The sequence below is a fragment of the Lolium perenne genome, chromosome 3 (genome assembly GCF_019359855.2).
Source record: "Lolium perenne isolate Kyuss_39 chromosome 3, Kyuss_2.0, whole genome shotgun sequence".
NCBI lineage: Eukaryota > Viridiplantae > Streptophyta > Magnoliopsida > Poales > Poaceae > Lolium > Lolium perenne.
Window position 1 is genome coordinate 19,197,814 of NC_067246.2, and position 23,878 is coordinate 19,221,691.

The 23,878-nt window shown below is 44.1% G+C and overlaps 1 protein-coding gene across 1 annotated transcript; it reads left to right on the forward strand.

Annotated features, from left to right (window-relative positions):
- Window positions 1-8,245: 8,245 nt before the first annotated feature.
- On the forward strand, window positions 8,246-12,193 carry LOC139837810 (uncharacterized). The gene is made up of 9 exons (XM_071827097.1): window positions 8,246-8,314; window positions 8,424-8,853; window positions 8,977-9,047; window positions 9,201-9,345; window positions 9,436-9,532; window positions 9,742-9,853; window positions 10,373-10,570; window positions 10,722-11,561; window positions 11,657-12,193. Exons 1-6 carry the CDS (start codon window positions 8,246-8,248, stop codon window positions 9,776-9,778), a joined length of 849 nt encoding a protein of 282 aa, XP_071683198.1. The 3' UTR covers window positions 9,779-9,853; window positions 10,373-10,570; window positions 10,722-11,561; window positions 11,657-12,193.
- Window positions 12,194-23,878: the final 11,685 nt, after the last annotated feature.

Genomic DNA, 23,878 nt, shown 5'->3' on the forward strand with positions numbered 1-23,878 from the left:
GAGACTATAGGCGAGACGGTAAGCACTCTTGACAGAGAACAACCCGTTCGTCTCGTAGTGCCAAGCAACACGGTCAGCTTGTTCCTGCTGCGGGAGCTGTATACGAAGAATGGCCTGAGTGTCGTGCTCATGGAAAAGCTCATGTAGCAGTGTGGTGTTCCAGCTTCTGTCTTCAGTATTAATCAGTTGGTTAACCCACCTTTTCCTGGAGTTCTTTTTTAGTGCCGTGATTTTCAGTCCACTGTCCCTTGGCAGCCATTGGTCACGCATAATCTGCGTCTTCCTTCCATCACCAATACGGTTAATGATTCCTACCTTGAGCAGTTCGAGACCAAACTCCACACCTTTCCAAACAGGGGATGGATCAGCGTAGAAGACCGTGTCTAGTATATTCCCGTGAGGATAATACCTAGCCTTGAGGACCTTGGCACACAGGCTGTCGGGTTTCTGGATTAGACGCCATGCCTGTCTCGCAAGGAGTGCTTGATTGAAGAGGTGCATGTCTCGGAATCCCAGGCCTCCCTTTCCTTTTGGCTTTGTTAAGTTGTCCCAGGCAGTCCAATGGACTTTCCTGTGATTTTGATCGTCGCCCCACCAGAAATCTCTAATGAGCTTTTCATATTGCTCACAAAAGCCCAAGGAAAGCTTGAAAACACCCATAACAAATCCTGGCAGCGCCTGCGCCACAGACTTGATGAGAGTGTCCTTTGCACCATGAGACATGAATCTTTCAGACCAGTTCGTCAATCTTTTGTTGAACCGTTTCATAATTGGCTGGAGGCAATCATTCTTCATTCTACCATCCGGCGTTGGGAGTCCTAGGTACTTCTCCTCAAAGGTTGAGGTAGCCACCCCGGCGCTCCGGCATCATTGATGTGACCCTCTCCACGTCCGCGTCGACGACAAAGCCCTCTATCCAAATGTTGACATTAGGGACAATGAAAACTTCGACGAGCCACAAAAATGACACCACCAGTTAATTTTTCAACGGTGGCTCAATGTGCAGGCCGGGGTCGCTGACGACATCGGACGCATATGGCTGGCCGCGTGACGACTCAGACCGGTGAGCGTCTTTCCTGGACCTACGTACATTCTACTTGTACCAATGAAAAGCCGATTTGCGCGGCGAGCAAATGCCGCCCGGATCAACCAAGTATTTTCCTGCCTACCCTATCCTGCCATACTAGTGGGTGCATGCTAAAAAACATCTACAACTGATGCATATAAAGAGAGCGTGACTAGTTTTGATCTACATTGACCGAAATGGATTACTAGTAGTAAATCCCAACGAATTGTTAGCTACCGTATCTAGTACCGATGGAGTTAATATTCCATGTGTACGTATGTACTGCCGCACCGGTGTGTGACTACTATCTGCTATTTGAACTACACGTGAATACATACATGAACTCATATCTATACTGGTGTTTGCACGTGTCAGGTATTTCTTTCCTCCCGTGAGATCAAAGCAATGTAAACTAACTATATATCGATAAAATTAGTTCAATTATTTTAGAAAACCTTAAATAATATCTGCAAGTTCAGCATGATTATCAAGATTAAGAAATAACATTAAATATGTAAGCTCATTTAGTTAGTAAACACACTACCAGAAACCGAGCTTTTCCTCTAGGCTGGCTATTTTCCTCTGAGGCCCGGATTAGTTCCCAGGAATAAATATAATCCTGACGGATTTTCCATGGACGCCAGGAATATACTGCATTTTGTCGTGGACTCGCCTGCCCGCCAGGATAACACATTTTCCTGTGTGTAGCTCAGCCCACAGGAATTATTTTACAGTTAGCCCGCGCGAAAGGCGAGTTCGCGGGCAAATATTTCCATCTCCGCGCCAACTCTAGAGTATTCGCGCCATGGCTTCACGGGAGAAAAAACACTAGATAAGGCAAGCCCTAGAAAAATTCCCCATTTCTTTGTCTTCTCCACGTACTCGCACTCACCGCCGCCGCCGTTAGCCTAGCTCCTCTCCATTGCCGGCCGCCGGCCTCCAGTGCCCTCCACCGCCGATTGCCACCATATCCCTGCACGGATAGCTCCCATCTCCGACCTGCAGCTCCGCCTCTCCCACCCTCCCCCTCCATCCGCGAGCATTTATCCCTTGCTGTACAAGCATTTATCCTGTGGGCTTGTTTTCATATGATTTTGTTTTCCTGGAGGCTTTTCCCTGTGGGTCAATTGACACAGAATAAAATTAGTAAACCTGACGGACTAACAATTTCCTGTGGGCCACCGTCAGGAACACCCGCCAGGGAAATAATTCCTGTCAGCCAAACGTAAGGCATTTTTAATTTCCCCGTCGAAATAATCCCTGCGGAATTATCCTGTCGGTCAGCCGACAGGAATTATTACCCTGACGGTTTATGCTAATTTTCTGTAGGTTCATGGCCGTGGGGAAAAGACCGGTTTCTGGTAGTGACATGAGTACACGTAGCTATTTAGACTTCTTTTTAGTTCCTAATTCTTCTAGTCCCTCTGTCCCATCCAACACGCGTCTGGGATTTATCAAAATTTGGATATATCTAGCTACTATTTAGTGTCTAGATGCATCCAAATTTAGTCAAATCTTGACATGTTTTGTGGGACGGAGGGAGTAACATGATTGACGCACACCGCGGCCACCACCGGAAGGTTTTCCTTGGTATCACCCATCTGGCCATACAACAGTGGAGTTGGGCGACTCCACCCATCCCTCATATGGCCTCCATGGATCCATCTTCTACACCCATTCGCATCCAAATATCACATGTTTGTCATGGATGGTGAGTACTCTAGAGGGACACAGGTACACAGTCGACGGCGAATCCAGGCCACATGGATGCCATTGAGCTTGACTGAGGTGAGGGTAGCCGTAGGGAGCGCATAGGTGTTGGCGGACATTTAGAGGACTTTGTTTCCCTAGTAGAAGAGTACTAGATGGGTCGTAGCTCCGAGAGAAAGCTCTATGCCAAAAAAAAGTTGCCTTCTATTTGTTTCGAAGTCCACAAATTTGAATGGTCTATGATTCCATGTGCCTTATCTGTGTTGCGCACTGTTATTTTATGCGGGCATGGGCCACGTCCTCCCATGTGCCGCCTCGTCACCACGCCTTCTCGGGTCCTTCTTTTGTGCATGGGGGAACCGTTGACATAGCTTCTACGTTTTCCTGCCCACTTTCACTTTCGGTTTCCCAGCAATTAGGGTTTCCCGCCAAAACTCTGCCGACGGTTATACCATCGGCATAGCCTCAATTCTTGCTTATTCCTCCCACCATTTTTTCCCGCCCATTCTCTGCCGCCATGTTTCCCCGCCCATTCTCTCCCGCCATTTTCTCCTGTCGTTTCTCTCCCGCCATGTTTTCCCGTTGTTTGAGCCCTCAACTCCCTACATATATCTAGCCATGTCTCGGGTAGTTCTCCTCCAACACCACCGCCAGCAGTTCCTCCAACACCATCGCCAGCAGTTCCTCCAACACCACCGTCAGCAGTTCCTCCAACACCACTAGTAGCAATCATCCTCCAACACCACCACTGCTGTCGTTGAGATGGCTCCTCCTCGTTGTAGCAACACATGCTACATTGGCGTTCGCATGTAGACTAGGGGCCATTTCGCAGCTGAAATCACTACCGCTAAAGTGCATGTGTGGCTCCGCATCTTCAACACTAAGCAGGAGGCTGCCCGCGCATATACATGACAATGCGGCGTGGAGGTTTACCCGGCCACACCACCAAATGAACTTCCCGGAGGTCAGTCTGTGACGGAAGCCGAGAGTCTCACTCCTGAGCCGCCACTTTGCTTAAAGGGGTATGTGCGGCGCTACCGCCAAGGGCAGCGCCAGATTGCATCGCTGAGGCGGACGATCGCTTCATGGTGTAGTGGCGCAGATACCATCTCGAAGACGTGGGAACCATACCGCTCTTGTGTGTCTAGTTATTTAATATGTTTGTGATCCTTATTTTATATAGTATGTGTGATTTTATATTGGTCTCACGTGTTGGCTAACCGTGTACTTTAAAATGTGCTAATAGTTGTTATTACATGTTCCTATGACCTAACACAACACAAATGAAGAGAAAAGTCCATGGGTCAACTGTCATTGGAGGCCGATCAAAGGGGTAGATCCGCGGGGCTCCCGGATTAGGGTTTCATCTCGCGGAGGGAAACTTGGGGTAATATGGGTTAATAGTTGTTATTACATGTTCCTATGACCTAACACAACAAAAAGGAAGAGAAAATTTCATGGGTCAGTTGTCATTGGAGGCCGGTCAAAGGGGTAGATCTGCGGGTGCTCCCGGATTAGGGTTTCGTCTTGCGGAGAGAATCTTGAGGAAAGATGGGCTAATAGTTGTTATTACATGTTCGTATGACCTAACACAACACAAAGGAAGATAAAATTCCATGGATCAATTGTCATTCGTGGCCGGTCAAAGGGGTAGATCTCATGGGGGCTCTTGATTAGGGTTTCGTCCTGGGAAGAAAATCTTGAGGTAAGATGTGCTAATAGTTGTTATTACATGTTCCTACGACCTAACACAACACAAAGGGAGATAAAATTCCATGGGTCAACTATCATTCGTGGCCGGTCAAAGGGCTAGATCTTCGGGGCTCCCGTAAAGGCGACACTGCATGTCTTGGGGCCCCGTTTTGGCCAGATTACTATCTGAACGAAGTTAGAAAAATGTGTGGCATCACGTGACATCATTTTATGTGTACTGGTATCTAAAAAAGTTGTCGAACTTGGGATACTGCTGTTATTTTGAGAAACCCTTCAGGAAAAGAGCTATCATGTCCGGAGTTCTATGACTTTTTAGGGCAAATGGCGTAGGAAACGGCCTCAGGCATGGCATAGTTTGCCGGAACAAGGCCATATTGGGCACGTGCGTGAGCCCTGGGATGGGAAGCAAGCCCCCAGGCAACCTATTTTCCATTTTTGGGGTGCCTAAACGAGTTCTTTGTGAAGCAGCTACATGGGGTGCATTTAAGGTTTGGGCGAGACCTTGCATAGTGATAGGAGACCGTCTACGCACCACCTATCACATGCCATATGCACGCGTTGGCATTCTAGAAATGCCTACGACTTCCGACGGTGTCCCGCTGAATCCACTAGAAACTAGCCAGATTTGAGTTAGGGGTCAACTTTTCGTCGCTGCAGAAATTCTGGGAAAATGTGTTGAGTTCTAAGGCGCGTCATTTTATGTGTTGTTTTTTCCAGGATTCGCGTGTTCACGAACCGGTGCACCCCCGCTCCCGTAACAACGATACCGCATGTCCTGGGGGCCTGTTTTGGCTAGAAATTTATCTGGACAAAATCAGAAAAATGTGTGGCGTCGCGGGGCTTCATTATGTGTCCTAGTAGCTAGATCAATTGTCAAACGTTGGATAAGGTTGTTATTTTGAAAAACTCTTCACGAAAAGAGCTATCACGTTCGGAGTTCTATGGCTTTTAGGGAAATTGCGTTGGAAACTGGCTCAGGCATGACATAGTTTGTTGGAACGAGGCAATATTGGGCACGTCTGTGGGCCCTGGTATAGAAAGCAAGGCCCTGGGCTCGGATATCCAATCCGACCCACGGGAAACCCGTTTTTCATTTACGGGGTGCCAAAACGGGGTTTTTTGTGAAGCAGCTAAATGGGGCGTTAAAGGTTAGTGCGAGATCCCTATGCAGTGGTAGGAGACTGCCTACGCTCCACCTATCACATGTCATATGCGTGCATTAGCATTCTGGAAATGCATGTGGCTTCCTGCGGTGTCTCGTCGAATCCGCTGGAAACTGACCGGATTTAAACTAGGAGTTAACTTTCCGTCGCTCTAGAATTTCCAAGAAAAATGCTTTTACGTCGAGGATGCGTCATTTTATGTGTTTTTTCCTGGAATCGCGGGTTTGTGAATCGGTGCATCTCTGTCCTTTTCCGCAAAACATATCATATTCGACCTTTCTCTCTCATATTGAACCTTCCACCCTCTCTCATATGTCTTATGGAAGTCTCCCATTATCGATGTGGCCTCCCATCACCTCAAAAATCTTCGTTGGCCCCACAAATCACCAACTCTCCATCGACCTGAAAACCTAACATCCATCGGCGAGCCTTCGGTGTTGTGTGGTGTTAAGTGGAGCTCCTATAGTCTAGCACCTAATCAAGGCACCTTCCCGGTTTGTGGATCATCGGTTTACGCAAGAATCTACATTGCCTTTAGGCGAGCGATGTGGACATCACACCATCACAGTCCGCATATGTCCTTTACCACAGACATGCCACGATTGTTCCCGTAGAGGTTTCCATGCGAATTATGTTATCTCGTATTTTTTGTGCTTTGAAAAACTTTACTCATAAGACCTTTTCCCGAAAACAATGTCTTGGAAGTTATATCCAACGTGTCTAGTTCAATGACGTGTGCATATATCTGACATATGTGCAAGTCGTTTGTGATATCGGAAAACACGTGTGTGGAGCAAGCTACTACATGCATTCACATCCATTTTTCCCTTTATTAATCACTATTCGGTTATTTTGATTTTGTAATTAGGCTAACAAGTGGGGCCCAAACCACCTCAACAAATTGGTCTTGAGAAATGGGCCGAACCTGTCAAATTCCATGGAAAAAGACTGGAAAATTGTGGTGGTTTTTTGTCCCGCAAATGTAAAGTGGTCACATTTGGTAAATTTCAACTATAAAGTGGTGGTTTTATGATATTAACTCCTCTCCTACCCCACAATTGAGATTCATCTCCCCCTCCCTCTGAACCCTCTCATCTTCCTATCCGGTGGCTTTGACGGCTCGAGAATATGGGGGAGGGGAGGCCGGGTCTTCCTTATATATAGTAGTACTAGTAGATCTAGTGTTTGCCCTTCATGTCGGTGGCATTATGTTGTCGAGGTTTGTGCTCCATTGGTTGAATACGGTGGGATGCTTCAATCTTCCTACAAACCTCTTCAATAAAAGCTCAGGGGTTGGGCTTGGATTCATCGAGATCAGGTGCTTCCTCAACCATCTCCTTATAGTCATGGCGATAGGCAGGAGGGTGGAGGGAAACTCGAGGTCTCGATGTTCGGCGCTCGATGGGGTAGTGTGCATGTGAAAAGCACGTGGGAAGCTACAACGACCTTCAGAGATCATCAACACCAGCAACTCTGCATCAGAGTTAACTACGGTGAATGGAGCTGCTCCTTCCCTTAGAAGCTTATATCTTCCTCGGCAAGTGGCGACGCTCGAAATCTCGCGAGGTGGGCATGTGATCCTCATATCATATGAATATATAAGGTTGATGTAAAGAGGGTCGCGTACATTGTATACATTTTTTACAAGCCATGCATTATACTTTATTTAATTTGTTATCACACTATACAAAAGTAGATAAACCCTATTATTTTATGTCATTTTCATTTGATGAGCTTTATTCCTAGAGTGATAAACTCGTGGTGTACCAATGTTTGATGACTATTATTTCATGTGTATCCGCCATCGTAATAATATTTTGATGTCACGTACTCTCTCTCTCAGTTCATATCTCTCCTTTTCCCAAAAAATTACTATCTTCAGTCCGTCTCTCTCCTATTGAACCTTCCACCATGTGTCATATATATGTCATCTAGAAGTCTCATATCATCGATGTGGCCTCCCATCACAACAACAATCTCCCTCACCCCCACAGACCACCAATTCACCACGGGCCCCGAAACGTACCCTCCACCACCGAGCCTTGGGGTGTTGTGTGGTCGTAAGTGGAGCTCCTAGAGTCTAGCATTTCACGTGGAGGGTTTCTCGAGGCACCGTCTCGGTTCGTGGATCCTCGATTTACGCAAGACCCGACATTTCCTTCAGCTAGGCGGGAGATGTGGATATCACACCAACACGTTGCGCATTCTCGACACTCCATATATAGGTCCTCTACCACCAACATGGCACGATTGCTCTTATGGAGGTTCCCGCGCCAACTTGTGTTATCCCGGGCTTGTTGTTGTTGTGCTTCAACAACCGTATTCATTGAACCATTTTAAAAGAATGTACCCACCATGTCGAGTTTGATGATGTGTGCACATATGCGACACAGGTGCAAGCTTGTGACACCGGGTAACACACGCATGTGTGTGTGTGTGGAGCTAGGTACTAGATGCATTGAAGGGTACACACACATACAAAACAAAATTCTTAGCAAATAAGGCTTGTGCGGGCTGTGCTCATTTGCATCTGGGCGTGAGAAGGGAGAGATGAGATGTGACCCGTTGGATCTGCAAGAATTGAAGGGCTGATATGTCAATTCGAGAGCAGTGCCGCGGATTGCTGACTTGGCACAAGAATCTGACCGGCGGCAAAATTTGGGTGAAATGGGCGCGGCGCCACCACCATTTGGGTCCAATCAGTGGGCGCGAGACGAAATCTGATCCTTTGGGTAAAAAAACACACCGACCGAACCCTCACTCATCCTCAGTCCCACCCAACCCAGCCCCGCGCGCCGCCTCCTCTCTCACCCAACCCAACCCAACCCCGCGCGCCGCCTCCTTCCTCCCCGCCGGCCGCCGTCGACCTCTCCCCGCCGGCCGCACAGCTCCGCCTCACCTCCGACGAGGTCCTGAAGAACGGGCGCGTCCAAGCGCCGCCCGCGGCTGCTGACGGCCAAGCTTTCTGCAAGGCGGGCCGGCGAGGCCGCCCCCCCGTCCCCGGCGACCGTCCGTCGGCTGGGCCTCCAGATCCTGCGACCGCGGCCGTTATCAGCCTCCTGCTCGCGCGCATCGGACCTGGGGACGGCGGCCGTCCCGGTTCCGCCGGGTCGGATCCTACCGCATCAGCGCCAAGCCACGATAGAAGGGGAGCCACCAGGAGTACGCCGTCGACCTCGGCAGATTTTCCCCACGACCTAGGTCAGACTCTCCTCCTAGCAACCTTCACTTGCTTCGCTGCTGCAAAATGTCTTTTTACATCGCTGGACTGCTCATGCCGTTTCTGCTCTTTGGCGTGCTGATGTCTACCGGAGCTGCTGCCAGCGGTCACATTTCCGAGCTCATGCCTGGCTGTCGCAGACCACCTCCCCAACGCGCTGCTGCTGCTGCTGGTGGTGAGCCCCTCTTCTCCATGTAATTTGTGTTTTGCACAACCAAAATTTCCCCTTTTGATGTTGTACTGGTAGGCAGTCTAGGGATCTTGCATCTATGGACGAAAAATGGTTGTGATGCATATGCGGTGCTGAGACCCTTGCATATTTTTTCAGGGGTTGGCTGTGTCGGAGGGGAACCAGGAGGAGGAAGCATTGTGGCCAACATCATGGAGGCACTCAGGTGGCTGTGTGGAGCTGGGGAAGTTTCTAGCTCATCTCTGTCGCAAGTTCGCTCGCTGCTTCCCCACGCACGACCTAGGTCAGACTCTCCTCCTACCATCTCTGCTGCGAGAATGCATCGCTGCTCTGCCTCATGCCGTATCTGTTCTGTGCTGTGATTTGTCGACAGTTGAGACAAGGCTGGGTGTTCGTGTCTGCTGTTGCTACCTACCGGAGCTGCTGCCAGCAGCCACATTTCCGTGCTCCTGTCGCCGACCACCTCCCCAGTAAGCTGCTGCTGTTGAGCCCCTCTCTTCTCCATGTAATTTTCCTAAACGAAATTGCCTTTTTTGATGGTGTGAATTGGTAGGCAGTATAGGAATCTTGCGTTTGAGTAAACGAAAAATGGTTGTGTGCATAGGCACTAGTATATGTGCTAAGTTGCTTTGATGTTTGTGATGCATACGCAGTACTGAGATTCTTGCATATTCTTCAGGTTCAAATCATACTGGAAGAGGAGATGCGGGGTGTGAAGGTGGGTACCGGGAGGCGGTGTCGGTGGCGAACACCATCGGCAGCATCCTCAAGTGCAGTGTGGAGCCACTCAGGTGGCTGAGAATCGACTAGTATATATACTGATTATGATTGTTCTATTTTAAATGCAGTGCGAAGCTTCCATTTGCTCATGCCAGAATTAATGCATGAATATGTTGTAGATTAAATTCATGGCTTGGTTCAGGTTGGTTGGACAGGAATTTGCCATGTTCCCTAGCATTGCTTCCTGTTCATGGACAGCAAAGTTGTTGTTACAGCAAGTTTGTTTGAGTAAATAATTAGTAGTGTCTTGCAGGACAAGAGGTAGAGCTCCAGGAAGCTGTCAGTTTAGAATGATTTAAGGCTCCGTACATGCAATGTTTATCTCCGTTTTGCTGTTACAAATTGTCCAGCCTGAGGAAGCATGTACTGCTGCTTGTTTCTCAGTATACTTGTACAGTATGAATTGCAGTTTGTTGCAAATGCACAGGCTTTGTCCGCTCTAGTTTGTTTCAGTTTGCCTAGGTCCCTAGCTGTTTTGTTGTATATATGGTGTGCACCATTTTGAATGATGCTGTGTTATTTCATTTCAGGTGAATAAGAAGAAGATGAGGACCCCAAGAATGAGCCGGTAGATTCTTCTACTTTGTGCAACCCGCTTGGGGATTGTCTGAGCCTCGCGGCGTGGGGCTCTGGTCCAGCGAAGTCCTCGCCGATGTGCTTTGCGGTGGCTGGCCAGTTGCTTCTTTTGGTCAAGGCGTTGTGGTGGTGCATCTGGTAGACACAGCAATGTAAGCTCTGAAACCTCAGTACTCCATGTGGAATATTTCAGAAGTTGGTTGCTCCCTCCCAAATGTTTGCAGAAGGGTGGGTTATGAATGTTGGTGTCTAAGAATTTAGAGGTGTCCATGCTGAATTATTTGCTTATATAACCCGATGCAGGTGCTGATTCATTAGCTGAACACAAAGCGTGTCTTTGTCGTCTGCTGTGTTACCGACGGTGGTTTGTTTGAGAAAATAACTAGTAGTGTTGAAGTTGCAGGACAAGAGCTGGAGCTCGATCAGGAAGGTGTCGGTTTAGAATGATTTAAGCCTCCATATACATGAAATAGTTGACCTCCGTTTTGGTGTTACAAAAGGCCAGGCTGTAGTATTTCTATGTATTGCTGTTTTTTCGTCAGTACTAGTATACAGTATGAAATGCAGTTTGTTGTCGCAAATGCACAGACTTGTTTGTTTCATTTAGCCTGGATGGATCGTGTATGAGTGGAGTTGACAGTAGACAAGTGTAGGAGATGTGGAGAGGTCATGTGAGAAATTAGCTAGGATTAATGAAACTGAAAGTGAATGGTGAGCGAGGAAGAAATGGAAAGATTACGGGAGTGAGTGAATGGATTGGTGGGCTAGCTAGCTAGCTCAGTACTAGTGGCGGCGAGAGGAGAAAAGAAAAAGGTTTAGGGATTAAAAATGGATCGGTTCGGTCCATCCATTAATTAAATGTTGTTGAGGCAGCCAGGCTGGCAGTCACGTCGCTGTCTCCTAGCTGTCTGGCTTATATTAATTAATTGAGCAGAGAAGAGATGCATGTCCTGGCAGATTTAACAGCCTGGCAGGTGAAAGCCGATTACCGAGTCATCTCCTACAGCTGGCACATCGGCGAATTCAGCCAAGGAGCTTCGGTACATCCTCCTCTTTGGTTCTCGAGGCGTTCACCAGCGCGCCAGGAGGCCGACATGCTCCTCCACGCCAGCCACAGCAGCAACGACCTCCCACTGCTGCAGAGTAAGCATCCGACCAGATCACTCGCCCCCATTTCTTATATGCTTCTGAAATATTCTGAATTCTGAAGTCTCATGTTCCATCCATTTTTTCTTCAGACGCAGCGCCGGCCGTCCCGCCGCCGCTTCCGGCGACGCCCCTCTGGTTCCAGGGCACCCCGGACATCGACTTCCAGATCATGGACGACCTGGCCAGCCAGGGCAACTTCGCCTTCTGAAAGGGCCAAGATTGCCCTTTCAGTTTCAGCTGTACATTAACCAATCTACTAGTATGTGTCTACACGAACAACGTGTATGTGTGTTCAGTTCTGTTCAGGTCAGGTCAGTAACTTGAGCGGCCCTTCGCTGCATCGCCGAGCATGTTGCGCAACTTCAAGCGCATCCGGCCGCGAGCAGCGCACAAGAGGCGTGCAACAAGGAATTCTTTGGTTTAATTCGTACACTTTGTTGTAATTTAGTTCAACTTCTGCTTAAGGATTACTAGGTGATGTTGTCGCTTCGATTGTGATGTAATGTTGGGGGTGGCAACTTCACCTTTTCTAGCATGCATTTCCACAAGGTTTTTTTTTTCTTGGGTCTTGTAACAAAATCCAAGTGTCAATAAAGGGGAAAAACTGCCTTTTTTGTACAGATTAACGACATGGATCTTTCTTTTCCTAGGGTTCTTGAAATTCAATATGTATTACAGAAAAAAAAGATGATGGAAATTAAGGCCATACTATGGTCATACATCTGATGATGATGAGATATTATAAAACCCACTCGTCTCCTTGATAAAATCTCCCGGCAGAGACAAAAGGGTACTAGCAGCGTGGGCATAAGTCAAGTCAAGCGTTTGCGCGTGAAAGATCAGAAAGTGACGTGAACCTCCGCATCCTAATTTGTTTCAACTCCGAGCTCAACAAACTAAATTATGGACACTGCTAGCGTGCACTCGGGTGCTATTAGTCCATTCAAGCACCAAGAGTGGATTTTGTACACCCAAGCATTGATGTAGATGTTTCCGTTAACGTTCATTGTGCTTTGAGATTCGGATAAAAAGAGGAGCTTTTATACACTCACGCATATGTGTGAGGGTTTCCGTCACCATTTATTTCTCGAGACTCGTGCCCATCATGGTAGATGGAAAGATTTCTTTCTCTCTCCTCTTTTTATCCGAATCTCAAAGTACAATGAACGTTGATGGAAACACCTACACCCATGGTTGGGTGTACAAAATCCACTCTCATTCAAGCACCCATCTCTAAAAAATAGAAAGTTCAGCACATGAAGGCTACACGTGCATTTAATATCATGCATTTTTTTAAGAAAAGAGGTCATAATTTTAAAACCATTTTTTGAAATGGCGATCTGTTTCCACCGTTAGGCCTCTAGCGACGAGATCTTCCAAAGTAGATCCCATTGGCATATTTTTCGATAAAAAAATCGAGAAGCAACTTTGAAGCTATGGAAAAGCAACTATAGTGTTATAGTAAACCAACTCCGTACAAATAGCCGCACACCACGCTGGAGTTGAGCCGTGCATGTGTTCTCCCTCGTCTCCGACGCCGCCACCAGCCTCCAGCTCCGTCACCTCTCACCGATCGCAGCGTCTCCCATAGCCCCATCCGACATTGTGATCATCTTGTTTGTTCAAGGTAGCATATTTGATATTCAAACATTATGTCATATTGCTTTCTTTTTGCTAATGGGCGATTTATTACTTAAAAGTTTTAAGTATCACATTCGACTTCTGCATAACTGAGATGCACACAGCCGTACACAAACCGAAGTTCCAGAATTACATAGTGTAAAAGATAAAAGCAGGCCATACTATGTTGATTCTTAATTCAAGATTGCTTGGAGTTTTCCCTTTCTTGAGCAGTATAAGAGAGATGTGTTGCATCATCTCTATGTTAGGACGTAATACTCATATGAATGCTTATAAAACACATATTGAATTTTCACCAATATTATGCCATTGATGAATTGTTAGTGTCCACTACAACTTAAAAAGAGAGTAGACAAGCGAACCCATGAAATCCGGTCCATTTTAAATTACTAGAAACACCTTTCCAATACCTTTACCTTGCTTTATATTTCTTTAATCCAAAAATACCAAAAATACATACATACACACATAACCCAAATACCCCTAGCCTTTACTTGTTTTTTATTTAGTTCACATATATTTCCTATTACTAATACGAAAGCTTGTGCTTGATAACCACGCGATGGATTTGGGGATACAGGTAAGAATTTTATTTTGCAGGTTGCTACAAGAGGAGAAGGAAGAATTCAGCTTCTAAGTCAATTCCCCGAAAGTTCGATATAAACACTCGAGTCCCCCTTGTGGGGAAAATATGCTTCTACAATATTGTGCACTTGAAATTTCAACAAATTGATACACATAGATTGTTTCATCAAGAACAATTTTCTGGCGTTGTTGCCGAGGAATTCCAAGAAGCTACATCACTTTGGCTGAACATCTTCTAGCACCAAAGTTGCAAGAGGGACATCACATCAACATCTTCACCAACCCTGTGCTTACACCTAAGCTTGGGGAGGTCGCACCACTGTGAGCTTTTATTTCTCCTTTTGATTTTCAAAGTAATTTTCTTCATCTTGTTTTTAGTATTTTTAGTTTTCTTTAAAACACAAAAACCATAAGAATGAAAAATACCATAGAAAATGCTCATATGTCCATTATTGGAGTGAGTTATTTAAATCTCAGAAACATATTGACAAAGAGTTGCTTGCATATTATGAAAGGACTTGTTACTTTTGCTGCTGTGAACACTTTGACTTCCAATGTAGATCCCATAAAGAACATACAATTTCATCCTATCATGCTTATAGTTATGTTCATTTAGAGATCAAACAAGTAGAGCAATTTGTGATCTTTATGGCAGCCTATGAATTTAAAACCTTCGTTGATGATATCTATAAAGCTACTGCTGTGACTAACAAACATGATAGTGATGTCACTCTTATCCTTGATTTTTGTATGGAAAATTTTTCTGATAATATATATGTTGTTGACTATAATGAGAGGAACACAACAACGCAAGAAAACACTAGCCTATTACATAAAGAAGAAAATGAAAAAGCCATAGTTCCATCTAATTAAGCTTGGGGAAGAGTGGGATTTCCACCTTTACCACCAACATATGATGATAACTACAAAACTGAAATGTTGGCCCATCTTTGCTTGATAACCCGTCATGCTTAGAAAATACTATGTTATGTGAGGATGAAAATGATAAACTTACTGTTTGTGATGATGCTCTCATCGATGAGAGTCCCATATCATTTTTAAAATCTCTTATTTACACAATGGAAGAGAATACAATTATCTACTCAATATAAATCATGACAAACAGAAGTAATGAACCTAGCTCAGTTAGTTGGGGAAGTAGATGTACATGTCCACCAATTGGGTATAAATCCTCATACGGAAGTGAAATTTTCCTCCAATTGAAATAAATTTTGGCAAACATTATTACGTGCTTAGATCCCGATGAAATAGTCTTCTTAAATCCTGCATAATCCCGATAATGTGGATTAACGTGACGTATCTATTTTATACCCATATATGTTCCTTTAGTATGCAATAGATTTCATATGTATATGTGTCTACATGCCTAAATTATTTTTTAAACCGTTTGAGACTAATAGCTATGGTTTTCACCAATTTTCATTATTGGGTCTATGTGAACCTAGGTTCCAAAAATGCATGTAGAACTTAACTATAGTTGTTGACTATATAGGTCTAAAACATAAGCCCTGAGCGCCGATACTGTGGCAACATTTGACCAAGGTAAATACATATCAAAATAGTGCAACAAGAATCTCGAAGAGGTACCTCCAAGAATAAAAGCTACAAACAATACCAAATATCATCCTAGAATCCATGTCAAGTTAACATTAACAACAGACAAGGACCACAAAAGATGTTAACACCAACTCATGTAGTTCTTGGTCTCGAGTTTTTTTTTTTTTGATAATGGACGCTTTATTACTCATAGAAAGCAATTACACCCGATTTCGCATAGCTAAGATGCACACAGCCGTTCAAAGAGTCTCGATTCTCGAGAGCTAAAAAGGCGAATTACATATCGATATTAGGAAATGTAAAACGCCTAAGGTGAAGGCGGAGACCCAATCAGAGATTATGCTGCCACCCATGTAGGGAAAAAGTTTTCCTCGCCGTGTCCTCCAACCGTGTACAGACCTCCGTAAACAGGTCGCATTTCTCCACCTTCGCAGCCGCAGACCAAGAACAAAGAGTAGCGGTACATCTGTAGATAGCCTGCAAGAGAGAATAATTCTTATCATTAAAAACTTTGTCATTTCTACACAGCCATAGCGACCATATAATGGCAAGCGCCCCCACCCTAATAAACATTCTAAATCTGTGATCGATCCCATGGAGTCAATTACCGAAGATGTTGGTCACACTAGTCGAGGGATACAGATCAGAAACTACTTGAATGCATGACCATATAGATCTGACAAAGCGACATTGGAAGAACAAGTGTTTAATCGTCTCATCGTGTTGACAAAAAAACACACCGCACACTCCCATGCCAATTGCGTTTCACAAGATTATTTTGGTTAGGATTACTCCTCGACGCAAATACCAGCCAAATTTTTTAAGTTTGAGCGGTATCTTCATCTTCCAAATCTTCTTGTTTTTATCGACTGATATTATCGGTTGGATAATGACATTGTATAATGAACTAGTGCACGTTAAGTGACCTTTCCTGATTGCCAAGAACCATAGCTTATGTATAAAGTACTATCTAAGTATCGTTAGAAGGGAGACCAACGGACCACTTTGACTATTGACATTCTGTTTTGAATACAGATATGCAGATTGATCAAGGTACCAGTTAACGTTTCTTTCATAAATTATTCTTAGATTTATGAGATATTCTGCAAACCATAGCTTTGTTGACTGTTGTGCATCCATTTAACGTTATGATTTGTCCTTAGGAGTTCACGAGTACCACTTCGTGACAGCTTTTTTGGGAGAACTGATGCAGCTGGTAGCTGGATATTTCGGTGAAGTTCTCAGACCAAAGACAAACAGTACCACGGCTGATACCGACGCATACTTGATACGGTGATTGGTAACATCAATCATAATGTTGCCCTATGCATAAATTCCAAACTTGAGCCACCTCAGTCCCACACAAGCTAGTACCGACACCACCCGGCTGCAAGACAATGCCGTGAGAACCACATTAGCAAACCAAACCAACCGTATTCGTGAGTGACTGTAAATATGAGTCAGCACCATCTGTTTTGTATTATAAGAGCTGAGTTTTTCTCGAGACAACCTAATTAAGAACATGTACTTAGTGCTAGTAGTATGCTAGTAGCATTTGTCAGGCAGGTTCCTTCCAATTTGCATCCAAGGAGCCACGGCGGCCAGCAAGTATGTACTTACACCTGTACCATCGAGACATTGTATTGACAACAACAGATAATAAGATATAAAAGTAGGATGGTTTGACTTGTGCGTCCAAAGGTACGTGGAATTACGAATTTTTTGTCACGATCATAGTAGGATCGATGGCGATATGTGTGTATAACGAACCGCCACCACAAGTTGATCGAAGAGCAAAGGACGGTGCTCTCCAGCCATGTATGTATCGTGCGTGCTGTGCAAGGAACATATCCGTCCTTTGCTCGTCGATCAACTTGCCTCCTAGTCGTAGTTATTATCTATTTTTTAGGGTTTTTCAATAGTACATAGTGGCACTTAATTATGATTTTAAAATATAATCACTTTTCATTTATCTGTTTTATAATTTTAGATACATATGATTTTTAATTTTGTAAGTTTCATGATTTTTCTCATTTATAAATTTTTTATATTTCATTTTCTCCATGATCAGGAAAACAAACTCCTCCTGAACCATGTAGTTCAATAGGCTGATGCAGATTCCGGGGACAGACCAGGAAGTAACATTATTTGAGGAGGGGCAATCAAAGAAAATTGGTGCAGAATTTATTTAAGGTGGGCATGAACACTAAAGCACACAATTATAAGGAGGTTTTAGCATAGAGGAGCACGAGCCTAACATAAAAAAAAACTCCATGTTAGGGTGCGACGGTTCCCCTCTCTGCCCTCATGACATTCTATCCTTGTGATAGCATCCCATGGATATTTGAATGAACTTGATCCTCGATAAAGTAGTGATGAAAACAAGATCTATTTTTCTGAGACCAATAGTGCTCTATTGCAAGCCCATACTTTTTGTGTTCCATATCTTGGTGTTCTTATTGATTTATTTTGGTTAGCATGTGATCGCGAAAGAAATGTTTCAGCTATGTTGTAAACACACAGAAAAATTATGTTTTTTTCGACTGACGTCTAGTGAGTTGTAAACTTTTATTGAGACAATCCATAGTGCATATTGCGATGAAACTTCTCTTAGAAAAAATGACATATATACAGTCATAATGTTGAAATAAGTCCCATTCGATAGCATTTGTTTTCTGTTAAGAGTCCAATTTTTCTTCAGAAAACCCAATCAAGAACATATGTGCTCCTTTAATTCATAACATAGGAATAGGAAAATCATATGATTAAAATGTCATACCTACTTGAATCCTACGAAAAGATGAAGTGTGTTTGATTGTAGCAAAGGATTATTCCATGAGGTATGATATAATGTTTTTTATCTACATGATTTACACTATAAGATTCTTATAGGACTAGTTTCTATAGGATATGTTCTTATAAATCAAACTGATTATGTAGAATTATTTACATTGGATTTAATTCCTACATAATTCCTATACAACCTTTATGAATCAAAGGAGGCCTATGTCGACAGGGCCGGCCCTAGGGGAGGCGGGAGGGGCGGCCGCCCCGGGCCCGACGAACCAAGGGGCCCTCAGATCCCATCTACTTCAGGCATATGCAGCGGTGAATTTGGCGGCGGCGCCATTAGATCGAGCTCGTTCGGGAGTTCTATTCAGCTTCAGCTATATGAAGAAGACGAAGATATGCCGCGAGTGTCCGACTGGACCAGAAGTTGGGCTTTTCTTCTTCTGCTAACTTTGGGCCTTTTTATTGGTTTGCTTGGGCTTTTCTTTTTTCCTTTATTAGCTCTAAAAGGGGATCAAATAGGCCACGTTGATTAGAAAATTGTCCAGAGCAGAATGTCGATCCAACAATGCAACAAGCAATCGACTCGGTTATTTTTCGTTGCTAAAAAAACCACTTATTTTTCTTTTCATTACACGTTTTCTCTAGATCATGGCACAATGTAACTTCAAGTCATATCAAGGTACTAGTCTAATTTTTCATTGGATGTCTCGACGATCAACCATTTCTCGATAGGAGATCGAGACTAACCATCGTCGGCCAGGTCGAATGTAGGCCGCATTGTGCCCACAACCTCTTTGACGACATGGTTCTGGGAACCATCGATGTGATAATCAAAAAATATTTACTGATATACCACCATTCGAGACGATGAGTAATGTCAAAAAAATTGCAAATCAATATGTATATATCAATATTACTTTAGCGAACTTCATATGTACGTACACATATAAATTATAGTAATTATTTTGGTCACCATAGGGCCCAGATTTTGGTTCCGCCCCGGGCCTTCAAAATCTCAGGACCGGCCCTGTATGTCGATGATACTGGTAGAATTTATCAGGTTTGTTCGTTCCAATTGCATAGCAGACGCCAGGGCGGACCTACAAGTAACGCAAGTATACGTGTACGATTGTACCCAGCGCACTCGCAAGGAAAGTGAAGTTAATGATCGATAGCGTCCAAAACGTAGCAGGGGACTCTTTGGACTTCTATATTTTCTTGAAATGGGATTGTTTGGGCTTGTGCAATCAAAAGGTGCGTGGCACTTTATCTTTTGTCACGACAAGGTAAGTAGGATCGACGTCGATATAACTGCTTCGTAATCAAAATCAACTGTTCACGCCAATTTTACTTTGTAGTTTCATTTGTAACATCTAGAAATGATTTTCAAGCTTGAAAATTCACTTTCCTTCTTGAATTAGGAATTTTCATACTCCCTTGTCATCCATGAATAAGTTACGTTAAGCTTTTATGTAAGTTAAGATTACGGGAACCACTAGGGATCGACGTCCGATACCTGTCTTCCCATCGGACCAACGTCTGGTGGCGCTATTAGAAGGAGGATGGATGTTAGATTTTACTACAAACAAGGCCCGCGCGACACATTGCATGATACGAGGACTCATATTGAATGCTTCCATAATAATGGCTCCTATCATGCTAATTAATTACTCCCAATTTAATCTCTATTTTTATTTATTTTTGGACACTAATTCCGTATCCGAAGGAGAATAATTACTCTATCCTCGTATGTTTCCACGCCATGTAGTATGGTTCATCACTACAGGGAAAATACAAGGTGGATGTCGACACAATACCCTATCGGTACAGACCTATTTACCATCGGCACAAACTTTGGCATAGAACTAACGGCCGGTTGACAATTCTGGCTTGGATTTTTTCAAAACTTTTTTTTCCATATTTTTTCTCTCACATGGATCATTTCTAATCTTAACTTAATCTCAGGTCACATTACACTCATGGTCAAACTTCCTGGTTAGTCACCCATGCTCAAATTACTCCAATCCCAGCAAGCTTAATTTCACTGTTTCTTTTGGGTGTGCTTCCTACAGAGGAGCTATTTTTTATTGACAATAACACCGTATCAATCCTATTAAACCTTGTTCCATGACATCACACTTATTTATTTTTTGAATTTCGGACAATTATCTAAGTAAACAACAATGAATAAGATAAGTGATAATAAACCTTAAAAAATAAAATAAATTTATTTTTAATTATTTTTTTGCTCAAAAACTAAAAGCTGAAAAGGTCATGTTTATGTTTTGAATTTGAGCAATCAAAATATTGTCTAATAGTTTTGCATAGATTCATTTTCATCGGAGGTCATATGCAACCAGAAAACCCGTTTTATCGATACATGACACAATTTTGCAAAAAAAAAGTCAAATTCATTTTTTTTAGTTTTTCTTAAAACTAGATGACATAACACATCAACTTCTCGAACGATTATTTTTGAATTTTCTATCATTTATTTTATTTTTTTCAAAACTAAAAAGGCGATATCGATCCAAGGAGGGAGAGGGGTTGCGTGAAGCAAAAAGAAAAAAGCTTGTGCCAACGGCTTTGCCATCGGCTTAGGGCATAGTCCTAACGCCTTTTATCTCTCTATTAAAGGGATCCTCCTGTGCTGACAAGATTTGTTGTGCCAACAATCACTTTCGGCACACGAAGAAGCTATGCCGACGGTGGCTGTAGGCACTGTTGTGAAATGTATATGTGGATTGCCTAACCCTTTCCATCAGTTCAGACTTTTGGTTCAAGTGGCTAGTTCATGAAGCTTAACATGGTATCAGAGCCCCAGGTCTCAAGTTCAAATCCTGGCTTTCACATGGTTTTCGCAATTAAGCCTAAAAATTGCTGTTGCCCCCCTCTTTAGCCACCGCTGATGCCCTGTTTCGGTGTGCTCTTCTTCTTTCACGTGTTGACTTTCTCTTCTCCCGTCACACGCGAGTGGGGGTGTTGTGAAATGTATATGTGGATTGCCTAACCCTTTCCATCAGTTCGGACTTTTGGTTCAAGTGGCTAGTGCATGAAGCTTAACAGGCACAAGGAAGACTGAGCCGATAGCGCCGTTGGTGGAAAACAAACATAAATAATTAGTCATCATGGGATTACAATCCAATAGATAATTATCTTCAGGACTCATACATTTTCCAAATAGAAAAATCAAAACAAATCATGGTTCTTCATCTTACAGCATGATACCGAGACAAGAGTCTGATCATCATCATCACCATCACCTCCGTCTTCATTCTGATATTCGTGCATGGTCTCAGGTCACATCGCCCATCTTAGTCGCGATGTATAGCTAGTACGGTCACGTACCTGGATGAACGGAAAGATCGGTGCATGTCTGAATCGACCATTGGCTATAGCCTCGTTGGTCGTCCAAAAATTATTGACTGCGATGCTCGACCGACTGCACTTACACTCACACTTGACCAAAAATAGCGTATCTATGCGCATAACCATCTCAATATCACACACGAGCAGAATCAAGGTAGCGCGTATCTACAAAGCGCGTGCGCGCATGTACGGTAGGACCCGCGGATGGATCCAACTGTGTACTCGATGCCCCAAAGTCGTTTTTCAGCGTCTTGTCATGAACAAGACCAAGAAGACCTGACAAGGCATGCAATTAACGATTCTACTCCGCCATACAGTACCATACGTTATCGCTATGATCACAACATGTACACTAGTGACTCTTCAGGGATTCGATCAATTTCAAACTACAATTTTAGTCGGGCAGCTGGAAATACCATTACCTACCTATGCTGATACTAACAAGCCATCAGGCAGGGAACACAACCTACCTACCTGGCTACCTGTAGTCCTGTACTATATACTCCACTCCTCAACTGGGGTATATGGTCACTACTGGACGATCACCGTTGTTTATGCCAAAAGTCCATGCATTAGCCATCAGGTTGTATCATCTCGTTTGATCAGAACGGGTACAAGCAGATCGGCACAGAAGCGTACACATCGTCACGCAACACCGTGTTGAATTTCTGCCTGAGCTACCGAGTGCGACCCAATAGCTAGAGATGGATCCATCTGTTCATTCTAGCGATAGGTACCACGTGGATGCATGCAGCATTTGCGGACCCTCTCAGTCGGTCTCCAAGACTTCGATCGAATGCGATTGGTCATTGAACGTTGAATTGAGTAAATGGAGATCTTGCTACTACAAGAAACAAATAAACGTTCAGGTAGCATCTTCTAAAGAAAACGTTGGGGATTTGAATCTGCTTATCTGACCAACGACGTACAGATTGCTGGGACCAAAGCCAACAACGACTTGCCGCCTCCGGTCTGGCCCTACTGTCGAACCGGGAAGTCCCGTGTATGGGACAAAGCATTTCACCTCGACATGATTTGGTCACCGCCGCATGATCTGCCTGGGCTGGCACTGATCTCGGCCAACGATCTTAGGTATGTTAATCTGGCCTGCCCACTTATATATTTTCTTAGTATAGGATTTTTTTGAATGGTCAGGTTCCCCACCTGAATTTGTCATTCATGAAAAAAGGCTCAAAATCAAGCATTACAGCAGAGGTACAAGGGGTAGGGGAGTAGAGAGAACAGGGGTTTTAGGGACCAGGGACGGGGAGCAAAGCATCAATCTCACAAGTTAGTATCACTACGAGCAACTTCAGGCACTCTGGCGCGCCACAACACGGCGTCGCGGCGGCAAGCGGACAGGAGGCGGGTGGGACGGGGTATCACGCTAGAAAATGACCCGTTCCGGTGCTTCCAAACATGCCAACAGCAGAGAATGATGAAGATGGATGTGGAGGTGGGCAAAGCACCGGCCGCCGGGCGGCATACTCGTGGAGGCGGCGGACACCGACACCAGGAGGGAAGCGGACGTCGATCGTGTCCCAGAAGACCACCGCAAACGGGCAGCGGAAGATGATGTGCGTTTCGCTGTCATCCGCGCACCCACACATGGGGCACACCGCCTCCGTCGCAGTGAGGATGTGTTTCTTCAGGAGTGCGGCCCTCGACTGGATCCTTGACTGGATGAGCAGCCAAGCGAAGAATATTTCAAACAAGAAAATACATGGAGCTTATCTTGATGGTTTAGAGACTCTGTGATTTTCTCAATTCTTTTAGGATTTAATATGAACCCCAAACACACTAGTACATAACAGATGCTATTTTTAGTATTAGTGGCGTGTGCGTGGCATGCCGCTAATATGGCGCCACTAATAACAGATGCTAGTCATTTGCAGCTGACATGCCACAAGTAATTGGAATACTAGTGGTGTGCCCATCTACCTACTCACCCCTAGTATTCCAATTACAAGTGGTGTGCTACCCATATGACACAAATAACTAGCAAGAAAGCGAGAAGATGGTTCGATGACAAATTACTCACGCCTTGTACACTATAATTTTTTGTTAATTACAACCAAGATTGAGAATTATGCTCTAGAGATATCTATTATTGCATTTATGGTACTCGTGCAATGTAGAACATTCTTTAAATATATTTCAATATACTAAATAACGTATAAACACATTATGTTGCACATAAGTGGATTAAACTAGCTATTTCGTTAATGGATGTGGTTGTCATACTCTATGATTTGGCAACATTCAGACGGAGTTTGATATCACTTACCATTATTTGATTGTTGCAGAGATAAAAAACATAGTGAGAATTTAGAGATAGATTCAAT

Excerpts from the sequence above, each read along its gene's own strand:
- LOC139837810 (XM_071827097.1), top strand. The coding sequence starts at position 8,246 with ATGTCAATTCGAGAGCAGTGCCGCGGATTGCTGACTTGGCACAAGAAT. Across the intron at positions 9,346-9,435 it reads CTTCCCCACGCACGACCTAG|TTGAGACAAGGCTGGGTGTT; the intron begins GTCAGACTCTCC and ends ATTTGTCGACAG. Across the intron at positions 9,533-9,741 it reads TGTCGCCGACCACCTCCCCA|GTTCAAATCATACTGGAAGA; the intron begins GTAAGCTGCTGC and ends CATATTCTTCAG.